This window comes from Stegastes partitus, unplaced genomic scaffold (assembly GCF_000690725.1).
Source record: "Stegastes partitus isolate 25-593 unplaced genomic scaffold, Stegastes_partitus-1.0.2 Scaffold51, whole genome shotgun sequence".
NCBI classification, from domain to species: domain Eukaryota; kingdom Metazoa; phylum Chordata; class Actinopteri; family Pomacentridae; genus Stegastes; species Stegastes partitus.
Genome location: NW_007577782.1, coordinates 584531 through 608870, shown reverse-complemented (window position 1 = coordinate 608870; position 24340 = coordinate 584531). Strand labels below are relative to the sequence as shown.

The 24340-nt window shown below is 39.7% G+C and overlaps 2 protein-coding genes across 3 annotated transcripts in view; one reads left to right on the top strand and one right to left on the bottom strand.

Annotated features, from left to right (window-relative positions):
• LOC103376586 (inositol 1,4,5-trisphosphate receptor type 1) overlaps positions 1 to 15759 on the bottom strand; it is a 73762-nt gene extending 58003 nt beyond the window's left edge. For both annotated transcript variants that reach the window (XM_008307004.1, XM_008307003.1), the window contains exons 1-4: positions 15576 to 15759; positions 14643 to 14757; positions 11634 to 11704; positions 73 to 182 (exon numbers count right to left, since the gene is read on the bottom strand). In XM_008307004.1, the coding sequence (XP_008305226.1) occupies positions 73 to 182; positions 11634 to 11704; positions 14643 to 14734 (273 nt within the window). In that variant the 5' untranslated portion in view covers positions 14735 to 14757; positions 15576 to 15759. The remainder of the gene's footprint in view (positions 1 to 72; positions 183 to 11633; positions 11705 to 14642; positions 14758 to 15575) is intronic.
• Positions 15760 to 16040: 281 nt separating this feature from the next.
• On the top strand, positions 16041 to 23997 carry sumf1 (sulfatase modifying factor 1). The gene is made up of 9 exons (XM_008307002.1): positions 16041 to 16451; positions 19487 to 19660; positions 19766 to 19840; positions 20904 to 20986; positions 21135 to 21257; positions 21360 to 21474; positions 22379 to 22492; positions 22584 to 22643; positions 23335 to 23997. Exons 1-9 carry the CDS (start codon positions 16170 to 16172, stop codon positions 23434 to 23436), a joined length of 1128 nt encoding a protein of 375 aa, XP_008305224.1. The 5' UTR covers positions 16041 to 16169; the 3' UTR covers positions 23437 to 23997.
• The last annotated feature ends 343 nt before the right edge of the window (positions 23998 to 24340 follow it).

Sequence of the window (24340 nt, the reverse complement as noted above, 5' to 3'; positions counted from 1 at the left end):
AAGACAGGCCTGTGTGTGGAGTGTTGGTCTGTAGTGACTGCTGGGAGGTGAACATGTTGTCACTTCACTTACATGGAGCTTGTTGAGCAGCACTGTGTCCGTGTTCCCTCCAGGCTTCGCTGCTTTCCAGAACTGCTTCTGTGCTGAGTAGCGGTTCATGGGACACAGTCTGAACAGACAGTCTGCACAGAGACAGAGACAGACATCAACGGAGACACAGATTCATCTACAGATATGACATTGAGCGCAGAAACAGAGCGAGAAAGAGGGAAAAAACAAAGAGACACATTCATATAGATCAGCGACCGACGGACACATAAATGAACAGAAACGTAGATGTTTACAATCAAGCGGAAAAACAACGTGGAGGCGGACCACAGTGTTTATGGCAGACGTTGATAAATGGGTTTAAAGCAAACAAAAAGACAACAGAAATAGAAAATATGCTAATGCACTGTGAGTGAAGCCTGGAAAGGTCAGTGCTGCAGTGTGGGAGACAGGTCACAGCTACATCTGAGCACAAAGCAACAAATGTCCGAGTTGCTAAAACAACATAACACAGAACAACACTCACTTGATAGATGATACCTTTTTGACATGTCAAGTGATGTATTCAGTGACTAGACCAAATAACATAAACACGCACCATTTATTTTCATTCACTTGTCTATAAACTGACCCATGCATGTGTGTGCTTCAAACACATATGAATAATTCTGCTGAATGGAGATCAAAGGGCTCGGTCTGGTGCAGGGAGGAGCAATCAGGGACAGGAAATCATGTTTTTCTGTATGATGTACAAGCATAGCAACATGCGGTTACATCCTGTGGTTGGACAGGGATAAGGAAGAACACACAAATGCATCTATGTGCCTGTGTGTGTGTTACGACGTGACTGTAACAAGCTGCGGTCACGTCCGAGTTTGTAACCGCAGCAGCGATGAGATGCTGCTGTCATCAATAGTCTCTGATTGTGCTGTTCATTTTCATAGATACAGAAAAAAAAAATGCCAGGAGGGAAATGGGTCCTTTTATTTGCATGTGGACACAGTTTTAACTGAGTTCCTCTTCTGTCCCAGGAGAGTTCCTCTTCTGTGACAAGCTACAACTGCAGCACACAGAGACTTTTGCACTGAATGAAAGCGAGGTTTTAATTAGCAAATACAGATTAACTGCTTTCCCTGCAGAGTTAAACTTGTGCTCCCCGGTGACTCCTCCCTCTGAGCCCTGGCTTTACTCTGATTTCACCTCTCATCAGAACGCAGCTTTCTTCTCTGAGAGGGTTGAAAAGAGGAGAAACAAGAACAATCTGTCCATCCTTCCCCCATTCTCTTTCTCTCCTCCTGCTCTCGCTGCAGTAACATGACCAAATAAGGCCAGCAACAAGAAGGGGAGTGGGACGACAGAAAGAGAGAGAAGAGGGTGGGGACTCCCTATCTTTTCCCCCCCCTTCGATATTCTGTCATCCCTCCTTCTCCTTTCTGAATTTCTCTAACCACTTCACACACCATTTGTTCGCTCAGAGTTAATAGTCTCTATCTCCTAAATCTTCCTGTGGTTCCCCTTAAGCTCCTTCATCAGATATGGTTTACTTTAGTTTGACCCAAAATGTGGTTAGAAAAACACAGAAACGGAAGTGAAAGAGAAATGAGGAAGACAGGAAGAGAGTAAAAGAATGTGAAACAGACAGAGAAAGAGCACAGGGAGGGTAAGAAAGTGAAGAATCGGAGCTATCCGGTGCTGTAGATGCAGTCGGAGTGCGCATTTATGTGCTCCACATACATTAACACAAGATCGCACGGCGGATATTGGCTGTGGATCAAACTATTACATGTAAATGAACAAATGTACACTGGAAGCTCCCATTTGGTAAGGGAGCTGCGCTATAATTTAACAAATTCAGTTTCATCATTATCTAAAGACAATTACGACATTTAAAGTAAGTGCTGCCTGTGACAGATGATCACCGGCTCTGTCTTTAATCCACTGTGAGAGGAAGCATAATGAAGTCTGGGGTGAGGAAAAGGGATGGGACTAGTCCAGAGGGCAGAAACGTAAAACACCTTTCACTACTAGAAACCTGTGCAACTTGTTTTAATTAGCATCCAAATATCTATTGAGATCATAAACAAAGCTGCTGTATCACGCCACTGGAGGTACAGTATGTGTGATTAAACTGTAAAACACACTAAAAAATTACTGAACGCTGTTTGCAAGTCTCACAGAACAAGTCTAAGTCACGTCTGAAGTCGTAATGCATTCCTCCCTCAGGTTAAAACCTGGAAATGTCAAGAGACAGCACTTTCGGCAATTTATCAGACTTCACAGAGCTGCCTCCAGAGCCACAAAAGAGTTTATACAACTGTCCTCACATATACAAGGTTACTCCCCAAGACCCGGAGACACACTTTGATGTGCAGAATTGGTGGAGGCCCAAATGAAGAGGTGAGACAAAGTCCTTTCAACATATGGGCCTAAAAATCATGGGCGTGTTCCCAGTTCGGATCTCTTTATTTGCAACAAGAAGGTTATGTAACTAAAAACACTAGGCTGTCTTGTTAATTTTTTATAGTTTTGTTGTTAACATTCAGATTTGAGTGTTTTTGCATTTAAGTCTAAAGTTGGTTTAACCTTTCAGATACTTTATAGCAGTCAAGTGTCCAACTACAGCTACAATTATTACTAAGTCTCAGGCCCTATATGCTTGAGAGCACACACAGTCAAAGTACATTCAGACTATGCATGACTGAGCAGGACATTAAACCACTATTGGTCAGTAGGCTAAAAAGAGAAATTCTACAAATCATTACAACATTTGCAAGCATAAAGGCAGTCTTAGGCCAAGTTTCATAATGACTGCATGTTAAATGATGCATATTAATTAAGGTATCCTTCCTAAACAAAGACGAGTCCTATTCATCAAACTGAGCAACACTGCTTCCTCTCACACGCACACACTGCTGAGTGATGAACTGATGCAGAGCTGGGGAGGATCGTGTTAGATTCTGACACCGATTTCAACAGTACATCAAAAAAAAAAAAAGAAAAGAAAAGGAAAAACTGCTTGGTGCTAATTACATGCATGACAAGTGTCAGCAACTTGGTGAGTAACATGACATGGTAACTTTTTACGACTGTTGTGGACAAACAGCTTTTGAAATAACTCTCTTATTTAATGTGGCCAACTGTTGGGTGTGGAAACTTAAACGATGTGTGAAAATGACACGGCAAACTACCAAAACATTCGATGGCATTTAGTTTTGCGACAACTTGTACCTTTTAATGTGAGAAGATCTGATGAAATAAACTCCCTTCAAATAATCTGAACACGTGTCATGCTATAGAGGATAGCATGCTTCATTTTTATTAGAAGTTTGTCTTTTCATCTAAATTTATTAGGTACTTCCAATTAAAAAAAGGTATTTATTTTGTGTGCTGAGGGACATCATGGAAATCCATCCAATTTGGTACATCTTGTACTTGGTTGCCTTTTATGTATGGGTGTATTTTTGTTCACAAGTTTATTTGCAATATTTTACGTGCTGATGATCTGAATGAGTGAAATTACGGTTGGTCTGTGTGTTGTTTATGTTACTAACACCAGCTCTTTTGACATGCACAGTCCAACCAAAAGCCATTAAAAAGTTTTACAGTCACTGACAGACTTCAGCAGATTTAAGAGGGTCAAGAGGAAGACGTGTGTAGCCCTAGCAATCATAAAAACTATAAAGGACTGTAAAGCAGGCGGAGATGATTTACCTCTTGGGAAGTTTTATTAGGGAGCACAACTGCGACTATGCTCTCTGTATGGCAACACAGAGCGGTATAATTATCCTTGGTCAACACTTTAATAGTTGATTTGATAATTGCAGAACAATTGAAGAACCTGAGATTCAAGTTTCCACTTTATTTTCTCCCCAGTTGTCTACTATGCTACCATAAAAGCAACTAAAGCACATCATGCAAGATCAGTATCCTGATGTGAGGCGCCATGTGCAACAAAGAAGTCTACAATGTCCAAACACAAGCAGGGAAGCCTGATCATACCTCTGTCTCTGATCTGAGTTGATCTACCCTGCAGCAATTAGACGGTAACACTGCACAATACTTCCTCTATTCTGTGTTAAGTCAAGAATCTCTTCAATGATCTGGCTTGTATAAACTGCTATTCACTCTGAGTTTCTTGTCCTGTTGGAGATATTATACAGGAAGCAACTAATAACTTGTAGTACATATAAGACAATACATGGGTCTACTGACATCAGCTTCCTTGACTATTTCCTGCTCTCCTCTCCCAGTAGAAATGAGAGCAACATATGTGATTATTAGCAGAGAAAGGGACTACAGACAGAATAGTTTCTGGAGTTTATCCCAGATGAACCACCCAGCTTCTCTGCAGTGTGTCTCTGACAGCAACAGTGGCAACAAATGCATGGTGGTGGTGAGAAGGTAATACTCTAACGTGCAATGGGTGTATATAGTTTAAATATTTTAGAGTATATGTTAAAGACATTTGAAGAAATTAAGGACAAGTTGAGTTGTGCAGGTGTTATAGACATTAGGACACAGGACACTAGCCACTATAATGGCATTCACATGTTACACGTTCAGCAAACGAACGAATCAGACTAATAACAAACACATCAGCTCTTGCTGTTCAGCTTTCTGTAAAAGCAAGGGATGCTTTGATGCCCTCCTCCTTCATGGATTGTGTCAGATTACACAGCCACTAGAAATCACCTCTCCCATTCCATATACAATTAATCCTTCCACTATAATGGAAAAAAAATACATCCATTATGTTATAGGCAGGTCAAATTGAGCTGCACTGTTCAAATACACCCAGAAGCAAGAAAATTATATGTTCAAATCACAATTTCATTATGGCTTGTCAGACAAGTTGGAAAGAATAAACGAGATTAATTGATACAGACACTATTTTACTACATCAGGGTAACATGCATTTCCTTCCCTAGACACACAGTGCTTAGTTTAGTGACTTTATGTGAAGTGTACACCTTGGAATTATGCTTTTGCAGAATACAAACAAATGTCTATGCAAAACTACACAAATCGCAAGTCCAAATTAAAACTTTTGTTTGCAGAAGGACACATACAGACTGCATAAATGGGTTCACAGAGGAGAAAATGCACACGTTCAACTGTCAAGCAACCTGACTGGTTGATCCAGAGACATTCTAGAGACAGCTGTGAAACTGAGAAGAAAGCTAATGACCCTATGACAATGCTAGCATGCTGGTGCTAAGCCAGTACAAAGTTCACTAAGTTGATTATTTTAGTTGCCGTGTTAGCATGCTACCATGGTCAGTGTTAATTGGCACTTAAACAAAGTGTAGCTGAGGCTAATGTTAATGTCATTAGTTTTACAGGTGTTTGGGCATAAACCAAAGTATTGCACAGATCATCAACCTGATGAAGGTGCAACAGGAAAAGTTCATCCTCTCAGCAGCATGTGTTTTTTTTGTTTCAAATTCCACAGCAATACATCCAATCAACAAGATATTTGACAAAGAAATAAAAACTCAACCTCAGTGTGGTATAAAAGCAAAACTCGGATGATTATTAAAGTCTGTAGAATTCACTCTCGGTGTAGCATTAACGTCTCATTTCATCTTGATCTATCGAACAGTTGAATAGCTTTTTCATTTGTCAGTCTACAATCACAGTGGTGTACTGAAAGGCATAACACCAACATTGCCATTGACAATTACTAAACATAGAAAATCTATACAAGTTATACAGTGTACAAGTACAAAAAGACCAGCTATGTTTTTGAAATTCTACAACAAATCAGCAGGTCAGAAACTCAACTTAAAAGTGGAAATGGGTCAAAATGACTTATAACAGAATAAGTCAGTGTCAACGAGTACTGATCAGAGATATTTATAAAAGTCCAGGCTGCCTCAGTTAACTAAACACATGTGACATGTTACTGCTCCCTCCAAAGATCTGATTACATTATCAGACACAAATACAGACACGCTTTATTAGTTTTAACAGGGTTTCTACATAGATGCTCATAAATTAAGAGCATCCGATTCTGTGAACTACAAACATGCATGTACATAAATGCACTATGTCAATACCACTAGCTACATAGATATGCCCAAATAGACTTAAATGTGTATTTTCAGTTTTCAAACTTTAGACAAAAAGTCACTGCTGTGACCATGTTGCAACAATACGCCACCCAAAGTAATTGTATTAATATGTGAGGATGATGATTGATGATTTCATAAAGAGGATGACATTAGAACAATGCAGCATTCAAATTGCTCAGCAACTTTCACATAGAAGCAAACAGCTCCCACCACAACAACTTCAAGTTAGACAGTTGGTCTGACATCCAAATAGCTGAATGACAAAGAATAAATCTCAGCAACTAAGAATGAAATCACAAAGCATTGTTACTGTGCTGTCGCTGCTGCTCAGTGCACTCTGCTGAACTCATAATGGTATTTCGAATGCTGTCCGGGTGAAACACAAAGCGAGGCTGATGTATCAGCGTATGCATACAGGCAACATGAGTGAGAGTGTGATTGTGCGGAGGGTGCTTGTGTTTACATTAGAAGGAAATGTTAAGCATACCTCAGCAGTGACAGTATGACCCAGTGGACATGGCCCATCTGGCCTTACAGTGTCCACGTAGTAGGATTATCTCTGCACAACTGTTTCTCTCTCAAACAGCTGAGTAGCCTCCCAAATGGGGAGGAACATGAACGTGTTTGCTCTGCAGAGAAATAAGGGAGGACTCGAATTGAGCAATTCCCAAAGACGTTTGGAGAAAAAAAAATCCAGATATGTTAGCAGCCTTAGCCAGACTGTTTGTGGATGCTTGACGAAGGACAACCCTGCTCCTTGTTTGTTTAATAATGTTTCACACTTCTTCTATGACAAGCTCAAGCCCAGAAGACAAATATTCAACTTCCTCAGCTGGCTGTAAGTGTGGCCCAGAGCCATATTAAGCCATAAATAAATAATTTAAAATCCGTAACTGCAGAATAGTTTGAGGTGCACCATGAAAAATTGAGACGACGTTCACAGAGATAAAGCTCCTAATATGGCCTTGTGTTGTGACAGCTTTGTGTTAGCATGTATTTTAAGTCTCCACTGCATGTAAACACAAAAAATGATTTGTCAACTAGGACCGTCAGATTTTTATACATGCAACATGGCCCTGAATCAAAATCAGGAGTCTTTTTTTTTTTAAAGCAAAACTGTATGCTTTTCTCCCAAGAAAACAAACATAATGAAGTCTACTTAGAGATGTCAGCATGCACATTAAAAACTCTTAATGTGGTCTTGATACACACAAATATCTCACGCTGCAATGAATAAAGAAAAGGAAGGCGCTGCTCCCTACAGATAATTATTGAACTAAAATATGAACTACAAAAATGTATTTTTACTAAGACGTCCACCTTACTGGATGTGTAAGTGTTCTGGAGCTGTTCTAATTTTCTTATATAGTAATTCCAAAAACTATATACATTAAATATTGGACTTTTTGCAGAAAAGACATTTTGACACGTCAGAGTAGATAAAGTGTGGGTGTCAGTGGCAAAAAATGATCATCTGCCTGCTTCAGCTTCAGGATCTTTGTTTGGTTCAAGCAGACTCACTGTCATTCTTACATACAACAGAGCCTTTGGTAATGTTGTTAGTCACAGTATACATTCTATACAGTTAGAATTGTATTGGGAGGCACTGTTGACATGTCACAGGAGATCGAATTAATAAGATGAACAATGACTTGGTTTCATTTGAGAGTCTCGGTGAGCGAACATGCACAACCCCAGGACTCTGCAAGTGACAGGGCTTAATGGAATGAAGCCCCTGTTGATGTTATCGATTACACCTGTGTTTGACAAGTTATAAGATCTGCTTTGGGACCTCCAAAACCTCTGATTGAACAGAACCAGGCTTAGGGACGGCAGTCATCTGCCCAAACCAGCTGGATGATCCTCAGATGATAACTGTGGCATTAATTTCCAGGATTTCTCTTCACAAAAAGGACCACACTTACTTAGATTAAACATGTTTTTGCAAGGGTTTACAAGCTGGTTTGATACAAAGAGGAGCCATAACGCAATAAGCCCTGTCCTTTTTAGAAAGGGCACTCCAGAAACTGCACTTTTGTGAAGCTGTGAGACTTCAGACAAATTATAAACAGAACTGTCAGATTTGAAGCAGCGGTGCCAGAGATATCCAGACTTTTAGTCCACAGTATGGGACATACCATATGCATCTTTTCAGCTCATCCTCCCTGCCTGTAGAATGACTCACTGATTTCTTTTAATCTGCAGACCTCACCTTTGTGTCAAAAGGTATAGTTCCTCAAGTTCAATACAATGATATCATAAGTTGTAATTTTGTCAGACTTGACAACACTCTTCAAGAACAACAGCCATCATACAACTGTTTTTACAGGCAGAGTAGCACTCCACATCATGAGTAAACTGACATTTAAGGGCAAAACCAAGGAAATCCCCTTTAATATGAAGCTCTCATTTGGCAACAGGGTTAATATCCCTCAAAAATTTAATTTTCTGTTATATCACAGATCACGTATGGCTTCACTGTAACTTCCTTCAGTTGTATAACATTCATATTATCCTAAGTACAGATTTTCACCTACTTCTGCTGTCTGGTAGACATCAAGAGGACTCTCACAGTAACATTAAGGTCTCTTCTGGTCAACACCAGCTGACGTGGTGAAAAAGTTACAAACCTCAGTTTCACAGCATTCATAGCATATGTACAATATACTGTAGAGACAAAAACATTTTTTTATATGTATACATGACATTGGAAAAAAAAGCTAAAAAAAAAAAAAAAAACAAACATTTAGGAAGGCAGGAAGAACACTGTACCATGTATTTTCAACATCCTTTTCATTTTACTTTTAATTAAGAAAAAAAGCACTGAGTGTCCAGCATTGGGTCTGATTTAGAACAAGACATTTTGTGTGAGTGCACTTTACTTAGTAATGAGTTTTACGAGTGAGACGAGGGAAAACCAAGTGTGGGAGGATGGAAGATTAAATGAGACAAGTGAGCCAACAGCAGCTCCTTCACTAAAATCATGCTTGCTGCTGAAAACAGCCACACTAACCCTTGGAATTATTTTCTGCAAGTGGTTTAAAATGACCAAGGCTTAAAGTCTGTCTCTCCAGTCACTTACAGAAGACATACACACATGGTCCATGTTGAGCTAAATCATCATATTATCATATTAATATTACAGTATCAGTCAGTTAACATGTTCACAGCAGGGACATATGCACACTCTAAAAAAATGAACATTTTTAGCTGTATTTTTTTCAACAATTTACTATTATTTGACAGATTATCTTTGTTTTGTAAAACCGAAGATAGATGTAACCACTAAAATAACAAAAATGAAACTGTTTACATGCTGACCCTAAAAAGAACCGGCCAAAACTGTAAACAACATCCACATAAAAGTTTCTAGTTTTACATGTGATTTTACAGATGTTTGCATTTAAAAAAAAAAAAAATAAATAAATAAATTTATGTACATTAGAGATTATAAAATTCTGAATATTTTTTTAACGCTTGTTTAGATTTTTCCTGTACTGTTAAATTACAGATAATACACTGTAAAATCACAGAAAAAAAGTATTAAGTTACAAGTTGACTCTAAAAACAAACAGCCCAAAACTGTACATAATGTCCACATCGAAGATGTGTGTTTTTACCAATATGAATGGATGCTTTTGCAGTGTTTGAGCATAAAATTACAGTTTATTGTGTTGAAATCAGCAAAAAAAAATCTGTTTATTGTTTAAAAATTTGCCATTATTGTCACCAGTTTCACAGGTGTTGTTTTTATACATTTTGAACCATTTTTTCATGTATTCCTTTCTAGCACCTTGCTGCTAGATTTTCACAATTGTTTTCTTGTAGCACACACTCATGTTAACTAAACTCCTCAATAAAAGATGATGCTCAACTGAGTGTCGAGGATGGTGTGAATTGGACACTCTGTTCAAGTTAAGTCTAGGGAATAAACTTGACAGTTGCACACAGCAACAGAGACACAGAGAAAGAGAGAGAGACTTGTCTTTCGTCGAGGTATCAGTCTGTAGTCTGTGTTTATCTTGCTGACAGCGATTGTCTCCGGGGGGAGATAACATGTCCGGAGACACCAGAGACCCACTGAAAGCTTAACTGTGTGGCTCATTGCTGAGATCAAAGTGCTCTACTTTCTAAATGCAGTGCAATCTTCTTTACACTCTCGAGACAGCAGATATCATCCCAAATACACAGTGTGAGTGTGTGCACGTGGAATGCATGCTAGCCAACACACTTCAAAGCCAAACTGAGAGTGTTCAATCAAGTCCACTAATAAATCAAAGACTAAAAATACGACATTTGAGAAGTGTGTAACCATTAGGGCTGCAACTCACAATTCATTTCATTGTTGATCATTTTCATGATTAATCAATTAGGTGATTGGTTCATACAATGCCAGAAAATGATGATGTATGATTAATGCATTATTGCAGCTCTAGTAGCAATGAAAGAACTCCAAAGCAACGGTGCAAAAACCTTTTAACAATCCATGTCATAGTGTTGGAACTGATGATTTCTGACAATTGTTTTCTAAATGACTGCGCTGGTGTAAAAAAAAAAAAAAAACATCAGAGAATACAAAAAATGAAGAATGCCTTTCACAAGTTCCCACAGCCTCCTATGATGTCAAACTGTCCCAAACCCAAAGCTATTTAGTTTACGATCATAGATGACAGAGAAAATCAGCAAATTCTCAAAACAGGGAATCGGAAAGCAAAAAAAAAACTTGAAATGTTTGCACACAACAATTCTTTTATTAACTGCTGCTGACTTTGATTACAATTCCTTGAGTATTATATTTTTTAGTTTCTAAAGCTATTAAACTTGTAGTGGGAAGTTTTGACTTTAAAACAATCATTTAAAACCAGCATTTTTCTAAAAGATACACCTTCCTAATCTACCTAACACAATGAATATAGTTCAGTTAGGTTGCATTTTTCAGTCAAACACTTACTCAGCAGCAGCAGCAGCAAGCAAAAGCACTGTTTTCTTATATTTCTTGCATTATCAGTAAAAGCTTGGAGGCCTTCAATACACTCATAGTCTGTGTACAATATAGAGCCTGGCCTCTCCCCTGGGACACAAACCTCCAGCCTGAGAACTGAGGGTCATGAGTTCTACATCCTGTATGGGGGCTAATAATAGCGAGTTCACCCAAAGAAACAGCTCAAGGCTTTAATTTAAAAAGCAGCTTTCCCAAGTGTGTTGTTTTACAACAAATCATCATCAGAGCTGATTCTCTCCATCTGCCTCTACCTCCACAGACATGTGCGAGCAAGCAGCTAACAAAAACATGCAGGGATGCATTAACACACACAGACACACACACACGCCATTAACACTGACAAAGGCAGGCCTGTTTGAAGTCCAGAGGGTTGAGATATTGTGGCTGTCACCAAAGAAACACAGCATAACACATTCAGCAGCGTCTCTCTCACAATCCGCAGTATAAACAGGCAGCAGTTAATGTTATGATGTCAGGAGGAAGAGGAGAGCCCGCTCTGCGCCTCTTACCTCGGAACTTCTTCGGAGGGTTGTTGAGGTCTCCAGCATCGGGCTGGACCACGCAGCGGTCATCCACCAAACTGCAAACATGGACGCAACATTAGAAATTATATGGTACAACAGAGACACACACAAACTCGCTAACCAGGCAGGTTGAGTTTAATGCAGGAGATGTCTGTGTTTTTGTTTGTTTAATGACGATATGATGATGAAACCACTACCTGTCATGTGTTCAGAGCAAAACTAATGGTACTGACTGTACAATTAAAATCCACTGAGATGCAGTACAATAAAATCAGCCTGGAAGTCTTGTGCAAAATTGCTAAAAGTTCCGGGGTTACAGTTTGTCAAATGGAAATATTGTATGTTGTTTTAGTCTTTGGTGGTAGTAAATTGAATTTATTTACGGTTTGGTCTGTTAGACAAAACAACCTTGGAGTTTTTCAAGGTTTGATTATATTTATAGACATTTACAAACAATTAATCAATTAATATGGAAAAGAATAAATAGATAATTTAATAATAAGTTGTTAGATGCACCCCAATTTAATCATTTCTGCACTGTTTTTAAATTTTAATCTTAATTTTTACACCTTCTACAAACTAAGCGCTCTTTACTCTGCACTTTAAGTCTAGAATGACATTTCACCATGCTGAATGTATTTTCCAAAAACTTACTAACAACCTGCTTCTCTGTACACCTTTTTTGTTTTAATCCATTTATCTTATTGATCGGGTATGTTTTATTTCCCTTTCAGTCTCTCTTGTCATCTCCTCTCTGTTCTTTGTAAACACAGCCTGCACTTCATCTAAAAACTCTGTAAATGTGGCATATCATGGCTTCTAAGTTGCGCTGAGGATTGCAGTTCTTTGGGGGGTTTACAGGATCAGGTAATTAACAATGACAGAATGAGATTTTGATGAAAATTAAAATCACAAGTTTTAGCTTTACTTTGGTTTGGGTTTGGTTTTGGTTTTTTTATGGTGGAACTGTACATCACATGTGATATGTTCCAGGACCATCAGCAAGTTGAGAATGTAACAATTCTTTCTGTTTTTACAGATCCTGGCTCTTATAAATGGAGTCACTTTGGTGATTTTTTTAAAAAGAAAACATGCCTTTCAAAGCTGCTAGTAATTTTTGGGGCTCAGAGGGTTAAAGAAAGCAGTGATCAGAGAATTTTAAGGGCTGGAAGTCGAAAAGGTTCAACATATTTGCATGATAAGCGACTTTATAAATCGTCAAAATTGATGTTTCATACTGTTTTGATACTAAAATCAAACAACAGTCAGACAGCTTTTTAGCAGAAAAATAAGCAAAACTATACAACTGTAACTTTGTTTGGCTTGTAAACTGATTTGGGAGTGTGTCAAACAGAGAAATGGGCAAAACTAAGAATTACAAGGTTACAGCATGTTTCCCCTCCCCCTCCACAATAAAACAAGAAAATATTCTGGATTAGATGACCAGTGAGCAGACTGGAATTTCTGGTGACAAATTTAGCTTTTACTGGCTTAGAATAACACTTGTCTGGACACGGGCCAAATCCCACATCCATTTCAGGCCTTTTCCAGCAGAATGTCTGCAGTTGTCCAAACAGACTGGGCTACTCCTCCTGCCTGTACACCTCAAAGAACAAGGCTCTAGACTTGGGAAAAAAAATGAATGTGTGAAAGAAGATATCATATAGGACGAGTATGCGGTCATCTGTGTCATGTGTGGATGATGCAAGTTACATCAACATCTCTCTCAGAGCGGTCAGTCATTAACAGGAGTTTAATAGTTACACCTCTGTACAAACAGCACGAGTCCTGCTGAAGGCTCGCACACAAAGCAGCATTTTTAGCATTTTTAACCTTTGATTTGCTCACAGCGGCCTCTCTCAAGCTACAAAACAGGAGCCTGGAATGCTGCTCGAGTGGAGAACTTGTGATGTTCAAAGAGTTTTCTCTCCTCTCAGTGTGGTGTCTTCTTCCTCGAAGGGCTGATGATCTGGAGAATGCTGCTGAGTTGGTGTTTGTGCGTGGAGAAGATGGCTCCTGGCCAAAAACTGCCCTGACAATTTCGTAAATAAGTGTGCTTCTAGCATGTGTGTGTGTGTGTGTGTGTGTCTATGTGGGAAGAGCCTGAACTCGAGAAAAGGCCACAATGTCTCTATAGTGACTCAGTCTTTGCTGTGGGTCATTCCATTTTTCATGAGCTGGAGGGGGGGGGGGGGTCCAGGACACTGAGCTGACAGCCCTGATACCGTTACTACTGCTAAACACAAAGAATTCACCTTCTGTTACCCACCCTGTGGTTTATACCGGTAATACATTAATGCAAACTTCTTGTTATGGCCTGATATACATTCAAAACAAAGGAAGAAAGGTTAAATGTGAATTATTAATGTTTTGTGATATGATTAAGGCCAGTGTATCAAGCACTCGGCCATTCTGCCATCCCCGCAGGCGGAGCGCTGATGAATATCCATCCTACATCTAGAAAATCAGCACCAGCTCCGTTGTGTTATGTATGTGAATTAGAACTGATGGACGAAAACAACGCAATATTCCTGTGACTGTGTAGGTGGACGAGTGGCTTGTAAATAAGGTTTTTTTTTTTTTTACCATTAGCATGAAGTACCACACAGAGCAGCATCTCACCGTGTTTTTCTCATCACTCTACCCTTCACGTCCACTCCTGCCCCACACTCTCACAAAACACAAACTTTATCATTAACTGTGCATTTGCCGCCCCTACATTTCCTTTTCTCCCAGCGCTATCAGTGGTGGGGTCAGTGGCGGATAGAGTGCCCCCTTCAAATGCTTCCCACTGTTCTCACGGACTTGTTCTGTGGGATAAACTGCAACTGCTTAGCTACCTCATCACATTTTGCGACTGATGGAACCTGACGCCTGTGTCGCACGCAAGTGAATTATGAAGACTATATGTTCCAATATTGCTCAGTTGCATAGAGAAAAGTGTGAAGTGGGTTCTCACACATACATAATGTGCAGCCAGTGAGCGGTACGTACCCCAGGGTGCTGATGAAACCATTGGTAGATCCCTCTGCATACAGGGAGCAGATGTCCCCAATGTGTAGGAAGCTGGACATCTTATCCGACATGTTTGACACAAACTAGGGAGCACCTAGAGAGGAGGAAAACGAGAATAAAGTCAGGTAAAAAGCCTAAAGTGTTGTGCTTAACACCATAGAAGTCACCTGGCTGACATTTGTGACAATGATCTGCCTCAGCAATGCAACACTGCGTATGGACTGAGCATTCCTTTGTGAGTTTTCCTCTGCAGATATGACATCCACTCACATAAATTCACTGAGTTCACATTGAGGTGGCAGGAGGAGAGGGTTCCCTGTGAGGTGAACAGAATCCACTGTGCGGCTGCACAGATTTGCATAGAAGCGGCTGGACAGGCAAATTCCCTGCTTGCTGCCTGTCACTGGAACCAGTTTGGTGTAAATGAGGAGGAGCTGCAGCTACCAGGAAGGTTTATGCACCTGCAACAGGTCACCGCCACCGAGGCTGATATGTGAAGCACTGCCAGTTCTGGCTTCCACTGCTGTTTGTGAAGCAGTGAATCCCAACAAATAAACAGTTTGACAGCCCTAAGCCCTAAAAATACCTACATAACATGACAAAGTGGGCAGAGATTGTACACAGCAACAAGATCATCCTCACTGGATTTGTTTATTTAACCACAGATACACAACTTGAGAAAACACGTCCAGTGTTTAACCCGAGATTCTCAGTGCTTCGTTGGAAATAATCACTAGTCTTGCTTGTATGTGTGTTTTTTTTTTTTTCTTCTTTTTGGTCGAGAATAGCCAACCACGCGCTGTGTGTCGGAGTTAACCATGTAAGGACACTAAATCTCTTTCTATGAGAAGATACAGCTCGGAAGAGTGGGATGGCAGCCTGTGGCTACTCAAGTTGTGCGCTCAACTTTACCTTGAGATGTTCAGCTTTCGTTCGGATCCAGCTAAGACAACATGACTGCGGCTCTCCTCTCCGCCGGGCTGAGGGTGAGATCCAGCCGACAGAGACCGCGATAATCCAGCCCTTTTTTTTTTTTTTTTGACGGCTCTCTGAGCACCTCTCCGCGACTGTCGCTGCTCCGCGGCTCTGCTCACTGAGGCAGGCACTGGCTGGCTGAGCTGCCTGGCTCCCTGCCACTTCTTCTTCTTCTTCTTCTCAAGCGACCGTAGTGTTGATAGCTGGGAAATGATGTCCATGTGGTCCCATCCTACCACTAAGGAACTATCACTCCCACTGCGGGGTCTGCAGTTAGGCAGTGTGGTGAGGGGTGAGAAAAAAAAATCATTTGGGTTTTTGGTTGAGCAAGTAATACTTTCAAGTTAGTGATTTATGTCCACTAAAACAACTAACAGATGCATATTCATAAGCATAATATGCAGTTTCTTCCTGCGCATTAATAGAAATGCAACAAACTCGTGCAGGAAATGGTTAAACTTCGCTGCGCGCGGCCAGCTGACCGACCATGTGACTTTGCGGAAGTAAGCACGTCAACAACATGAGCGGAGAATGGCGCGTTATTTCGCCTTAGTTTTCTTCTTAGGATGTGCCAGTGAAGTGGTGTGTCTACAGGGTGCATGTGGGGCCGAGCAGGAGCAGCCCTCAGCCCCGGAGGGAGCGGCAGGCTGCGGCTGTGACAAGCTGAAGAGAGCCGTTGGTGGTGGACATGGAAGTGTTGTGGAGCTGGGCGAGGACAAGACTCTGTCCGCAGACCCGGCTGTCAAATACTCCACTGAGGCTAATGAGAGGACGTCTGAAGCCCAGGGAGATGAGAAGAAGATACAGAGTCAGGTATGCAGCGGCTTCTGTTTTCCTTTGTCTTGAATGGACGGAGGAGGAATAAGAATGTGGAGAAAAGTGAATAAGTTACAGATCTCGTGCAAAAACGTGTCTGTCTGGTGGGACTGCAGACTATTTCTCTGTTGAAGTGCCATTAGGTAAGTCAAGACGCATTAAAACAACAGCTTTTCAAAGTACCTTCCATGAGAGAAGTTAGATTTGCGTTTGGAATTTATCTAACAAGTTTAAATATTAAGATTAAGACCCTTCAGTGTAATGTATTAAGTGAACTTACCTGAGTAATTCAAATATGGCAAATTAACGTGACTAGTTTAAATATTAAGGTTAAGATCCTTCAATATTTGTGTAGATTCTCAGTCATCGAGGTCATTCAGAGCTTCAGCTTCTCTTTTTGGTTCTTGAAGACATTTTAGCTCTCACCTAAGACGCTCCAGGCTTCAACAGAGAAGATAACAAGAACAGGAAGAGCAACATTGTCATTCTGTATGTAGCTGGTGTATCTGAGGAACTTGGAATGATTTACCTAATAAGTTTAAATATTAAGGTCCAGATCCCACCACAGTATAAGAAGTTTACTTGACTAATTTAAATATAAAGTTGAAGATCCTAAAATATTACATATAATATAAATTAACTAGACTAACTTAAATGTTAAAGTTAAGAACCCACAACATATATGTATAGACACAGAGTCATCCAGGTCCTGAAATGTATGGCTTTTAGCGTAATCCTGAATGCTTGGGTAAAAAGCAACTGGACTTTTTTAGGTTCTTGAATATATTTTAACTATCATCCAAGAAACTTTAACAGAGAAGAAAACAAGAACAGGAAGAAAAACATTGTCATTCTGTATGTAGCTGGTGTGTCTGAGGAACTTAAGAGTGATTTACTTCAGGTATAAAAGTTCCAGCCCTATGGTGTTATTTATTAGGTGAATATACTTACTGTAGGATCTTAACCCTGATTTAAATATTAGGGTTAAGACCCTACAGTGTTTATTATAATACAGATTAATCTGACTAACTTCCCTGTGGTTCTTGAAGATATATCAACTCTCACCCAAGAGGCTTTGGGTTTCAATAAAGAAAAAAAAAAAGAACAGGCAGAACAACATTGTTGTTGTAAATGTAGCTGATGTGTCTTAGAAACTTAGAGGGATTTTCTCCAAACACAACATACCAGTAAACTTTAAACCAAGCAACACTCAAATACTGGTTCACCTGAGGATAAACAACAAAAAACACGGGCTGAACAATGCTGTACACGTAGCACAATGCAGCAAGGAGTGCACAGACCTATAGGGGAGTACATGGCTCAACACAGGACAAGATTTAACCATCCACCTGCATCTAGAGGATGAGGGGCACTTTTTTGACATTCTGGAGCAAGAGTAGAGATGGTTTGAGAGAGAAGTGAAGGAAGACATCTATGTTAAACTGAACAGCCATCTCAGAACAGAGGAGGGGGTCTGCTACACGACTTATCATCAGACACTTGTAATGCAATTTTACCACCATTAACATCTTAAATCATCCGTCACTTGGTAGTTTTACAACCATAAACACCTCGAGTCATGTAAGTCTTAGGTTGTTACCAGACCATCAGTTGTGGAATACAGAGGTGACAATATATATCTGTGACACCCAGTTAGTCAGTTAGTACTGAGGAAGCCTCTTGGATGAGCAGTGAAACGTCAGAAGTCAGTTTTCCTGCTACTGAAACATTGAGGAGAACATACAGCAGAAAGTTTAGGTTAGGACCATACAAAATTGTATATTGAAAACTCAGCAAATCCAAATTTTGCCTATGATCATGCACACTGGAGACAGTGGAGGCAAAGAACTTCCTTTTAAAAGGGCAGCCATCTGCCTCGACTGGTTGGGGTGGTTTAAAAGGAGAAAGTAAAGGAAAGCAGGGGCTAATGGACAGCTATCAGGAGAACACAAACACCAGGTCAGACTGATGCAGATCCAGAAATACCTGCAGAGGGGTGCAGGGAGAGAGAGAACAGAGAGGACAAAACACAAACAATGGCAGAGAAAAGACGCGCTTTTAATAACATGCAAAAGTGTATACAAATGCATGGAGGAAGTGACTATGTGGACTATTAGCAATGACGTGGATCTGCGGATCAGCACTGTAGGTCATTTCGAACTAAAAGTAGCAAGATTTCTGTCCAGATGTGGAATATAGTTGTTAATTCTAATAATCCTCATCTTTAGTGTGGTGCAGTGTTGAATAAAATAAAAGATGAGTAAATATGAGAACATTGAAGAAAAAAAACTTAATAGACAAATGAGCCTTTGTTTCCTGTACATGAATCTCCAGCTGTTGTTTAAACTGTCTCAAACCCGTTCAGAGAGTGACTGCATATTTGTGACATTATGGTTGATATTAGTAGACTAGGATCCAAGCTGAATTCTTTATTTGTTAGAATTGTTATTGCAATTATTTATAGCTTACACTCAACTGATTCTTAGTATGTGCTCAATGTTCCAGTGTGTTCTGCAATTGACTAATTGCATTATTGTTTCTGGCCTTGTTTAAAGACAGTGAAAGTTATTGTCAGAGTTTTCTGGTGAAGCCGTTTGCCTCAGAGTCAGCTCAGAGTGTAGCAGGTCTCTGTATCTTGGAAAACCTAAGGCAATATTAGATAACAAGTTCCGCACAATACTCAGACTATTGAAAGTACGTGACGTCAGCTGACAGAAATGGTCAAGAACTGCTAAGAACACAGCCAATACAATGGATAATAATAATTCAGAATTATCTAGATTTACAGTTTGGTTGATGATACATTACATTTTTAGATGTTTTTATAAGGTTTTACTGCTGTTGACATGATTTTATAACTGTATCGTGTCTTTGTGTTGTCATCAGATGAGATTATTTCTAGGTTGTTGTTTTTTTTATTATTATTCTATTAATTCTGTGACTCTCTTCTTCTAAAATCGAATAGATTTATAGAATAGTTTCTCTGCTTGTAAAAAATATAGATGATATTTAGGGTCATTTACTGCTAACAGATGGTGTGGATTTCTGGAGGAGAGTTTCTGATGGGAACAGATGACCCAGCCATCCCTGCAGATGGTGAGGGTCCTCAGAGATGGGTGCACGTGGACTCCTTCTACATGGACATCCAGGAAGTTACTAACCAACAGTTCCAGAGCTTCATCAGTGTCACAGGTTATGTTACTGAGGTATCAAATAATTACTGTTTTAATGATTAATCCATACATATTTTTTGTCAGTTATTATAATCTTGGCTCATATTACTCATAATATTTTTATCTTTATGGTTTTAGGCAGAGAAATTTGGAGACTCATTTGTATTCGAGGGAATTCTGAGTGAGCCAGTTAAAAGCCAAATCACTCAAGCAGTAAGTGTGTTTACTCAACAGTTGACTTACAATGGCTATAAAAGTTTTCACCTCCTTGGATGTTTTCCCTGTTTATTGCGTTTCAAAGAACTCGTAACAAGTGTTGACTTGAGTTCACCAGAAGGCATGTGGGATCCTCTAAGGTTTATAGTCTGATGAGACCAAAATGGAGCTTTTTGGGCCGTCAGACTAGATGCTGTGTTTGGCGGACACCAAACACTGCACATCATCACAAACATGCCATCCCGACTATAAGGCATGGTGGTGGCAGCATCATGATGTAGGGATGATTTTCAACAGCAGGCACTGGAAGGCTTGTAAAAGTAGAGTGTAACCTGAATGCAGCAAAGATGGCTATGACAGATTTTGTTATTTTAGTCAGCTAGGCTGCTATGATCATAGCGATTAGAAATGATAGAATTTGACAGGCACTGTATTTCAAGATAGTGATGGAATACAGATAATAATAAAAAGGGTTTAGTTATAATGATGCATTTATCTAAAAGATGAAATAATCCTATTTCCAGTTCAGGAGGGATGTAAAACGGTCCACAAGCCATGTAAGGAAGTGCTTTCAACCTGTAAATTTGTTTGTCTATTCCTGTTCATGATGTCATTTGGAACTTCCTCCAACCATGATGTATTTGAACCTTTTTAGAATGACACATGTACCCTGTGCAATTATCTGGAAACCCTCAAAGTACTACCTTTAAGTCACAAGTTTTTTAGTTGTATGGACATGAAGAGTTATATTTACGCTATATAAGAGTCTCAAGACTGTTCAAAGATTGGATGTTAAGAGGCCTGAGCACAACGGGCCTCTCACAGACGAAAGCCAGGCAGCAGGGAATTTGCTGTTTCAACTCAGCTGTCATGTGCAGCTTGATCATGTGGCTGAGAAGATGCTGTGTACCCATTAGTGCAGCACCACTGGATATCATTCACTGCAATTCTGTAAAGACTTTTTTTCATGACCCCTAAGGGTAGTTTGTAAGGGAAAACCAGAACAAGAGCATGGGAGGAACTTATTATCAGTGAGTAACCACTTTTACTTTGTTATCAGGTGGCTGCTGCCCCCTGGTGGCTTCCAGTCAAAGGAGCCAACTGGAGGCACCCTGAGGGTCCAGACTCCAACATCACAGCCAGGTAGAGTGTACTCTATGTACACTGAAAGCATCCAGATATATTAAAGAGAAATCTGTGTTAAGGGCCAATAGCAATCCCAAAGCAAACCTTTACTCATCTTTTATTTATAGTAGAGCTCAGTAATTGACTTAAAACCTGTTTTGTTTAGGCTGGATCATCCTGTTCTACATGTCTCCTGGGCAGATGCTGTTGCCTACTGCTCCTGGGCCAACAAGAGACTCCCTACAGAGGCAGAATGGGAGTATGCCTGCCGGGGTGGCCTGAAAGACAGGCAAGATGCTTTGTCATAATGAGACTACACATTATGCCAATGTACTTGTGCAGTGTTCTACATAAATTATGTCTGAAATTAACTTCCTGATGTATCCTGCAGACTTTACCCCTGGGGAAACAAGTTAAACCCAAAAGGACAACACTATGCCAACCTCTGGCAGGGGGATTTTCCCACACACAACTCTGGAGAGGATGGCTACGTCAAAACGTCACCGGTAAGGCGGACAGAGAAGGATGGAGAGATGCCATGACTACGTTAGTGTTCAGCAATGTCATATTTCAGGTTAAGGTGGAGAAAACTTGACAGATTTATAGAGGCCCTGTCTACTGAATTTACAGGAAATGAAAGGTGCTAAAGAAAAGAGCTCATTTCAGAATTTGATTAAATCACACCAGGAGCTTTCAGATTCTTGAGGTCCTATGAATAACCATCAGACAATATTAATTCAATCTCTTTCACTGCTAGGGGAGCTTTAAAGTGCCAATTTTAGTACAAATCATGAATGTGTGTACTCAGAGTTTTTAAGGTTAAATGGCACTGAAGGAAAATAACTTAATCTGCATCTATCTGATCCCAGTAGCTGAAAATATATGTTCATTTCTGCCTCACTGATAATATAATCATTATTATAGGGCAAAATAAATGTGGGTTAAAGTCCTTTAGTTGGCAAGTTTTGACTCTTGTATTTAGTGTTCTGCAATAAACTCACAACTGGAAAGAATATCTTAAAAAGAGATTTTTAATGTCATTTCACTCTGTAAAACCCACTGAGCTTTTCTCAGTGATGTCTGAAAACATCATCCTGTCCTTGATATATGTGATACACACTATATGGTATATATGGTCCCTGTCCCTGTAGATGACCTCCATAAGTGCACTTGTACACAGTGATCGAGTAAAATTCTGTATTTGTGAGTCACTTCTTGGAAACTACCTCAGAGTAACGTGCTCTTTTCTTGCAACACACAAACACTCACATACAGTAGTATATACAGCCAGCCAGGGTTTCTTCTATCATCCATGCTTGGAGAAAAGGAAATAAGAAATAACTGCTTTCTAAATTAAATTTCATCATCCGAACCTACAATCGTGTGACATTGTTGTGCCCCTACCTGCAGGTGATGTCCTTTCCTGCTAATGGTTTTGGTCTGTACGACATTGTGGGAAACGCATGGGAGTGGACCTCAGACTGGTGGACTGTGCATCACACCACAGACCAGCAATACAATCCAGTAAAAACACATTACATTTAAGGCCTTCTCATTGACTGCCATTAGGTTAGGTTGTTTTTTTTCTATACTATCTCCTTGTCCTCTCTCTCAGGTGGGTCCTCCTTCAGGCACGGACAAAGTGAAAAAGGGAGGCTCATATATGTGCCACAAGGTAAAGAAGACAACTCATTCAGCTCTAATATGCTAATTATTCACCATAAACACATTATATTTATTGTCTAGATATTCAAAATGAAATTTCAGACACCGGTCTGAATGATTGATGGTATATTTGAGGTTGTATGTCATGATCATCTCACTGGGTGGGTAGATTTGGTCGGCTGTGAGGTCTTGTTAAGTGAGTGGATCAGTAAAAACACAAAACAGTTCAGCCTTGCAAAGCAATCCTGTTTTTCTGGGTGTTTTTTTTTTGCAAGATGTGAACCTTGAAAACAACAGCTCTCTAGCCCCAGTTGCTGAATAACAATGAGAAAATACAGGTGCTGCTATTCTCTCTTTTTTTTCCGGGTATATGGAAGTTTTTCAGTGCTAGTGGTTGCATGCATATATATATATATATATAGCCGCCCACTGGCCTCCATTTCCCTTTGCTTGCCACCATTGGTTGCCATGGGAATGTTAGTAATTGCATGCAAAATAAGTCCATAGCACAGAGTTCTATTTGTTTCATGTAACTTAACCATGTGAGGGAGCAGAGAACAGTCCTGGCGAAAATGCACAAACATAACAGTAACCTTGATCGTAAAGCAATAAGAAATCGGTGACGAAACAGTTTTCCATTAATAATAAAAATGATTTAAATTAAATAATAAATCCCCCCTCTCTTTTCCCTCCTTCTGCAGTCTTACTGCTACAGATATCGATGTGCAGCTCGAAGCCAGAACACGCCGGACAGCTCAGCCTCTAATCTTGGTTTTCGCTGTGTTTCTCAGGAGCAACGATGACCTGACCTGCTCGTCTTAAACACAGACTTTCTTAATCGAGTTGCTCTCCAACCCCAGTATTGAATGCAGAGTAAACCCATGAATGGAGTGATGAATTTGATGGACAGGCTTTTGCTGCCATCACATTACCCTGCATCGAAAGATAATTTTCAAGAAAAAGACAAAGCACTCCATGAGTGTAGACTCTTGCAAAACTCTTCGATTTTATAACTTATATTTTTGTAGACTTTTCTTATTTGAAGTAAAAAAGAAAATTCTTGAAGTTTGTTCTTTTAGCACCTTTGACCACAGGTGGACAGAGACTTGCTGCTTGAGTCAAAGAACTTTTCAGGTGTAAAGTCAACTTTAGTGGTTGTCCTTGTCAGTCATAGGACTCACTGAGCTAAAGATTAAAAGTCAGTTCTTAATGTATAATGACACTGTAATGTTTCTGTAAAATTACTGCCAAATATTTTGGTATAATTCTTTGCGAACACATGGGGTCTCATGAGATCCCATTTGCCTTATCTTTGTGTATATATGTATGCAGATGAAAAAAATAAAAAAGCTTTTAAAATAAAACACTTTGTGTATTTTTCATTATTACTATTTTTATTATATGCAAAAATTTAAGTTTGAGTAATAATCATATTTAAACAGGCTTAATGTGTAGTTGTAATGTGTAGCATCCACCAGGGGGCAGCACATGTTCATATCAAATTACATCTATCAATGTATTTAAGCAGACACAGTGTGAGCTCTGAGAATGTCTCAGCATGTATCACCACAGAGTGAGAGTATTTGTCTAAACCAAAAATATAGAAAACCAGAAGAAGAAAAAAAAACAAATGTCTGCAAAAGAACCAAAATTTTATTTATTTTGACTTCTTTAGTATACATAGTGCATGAGAAAATAATAAACTAA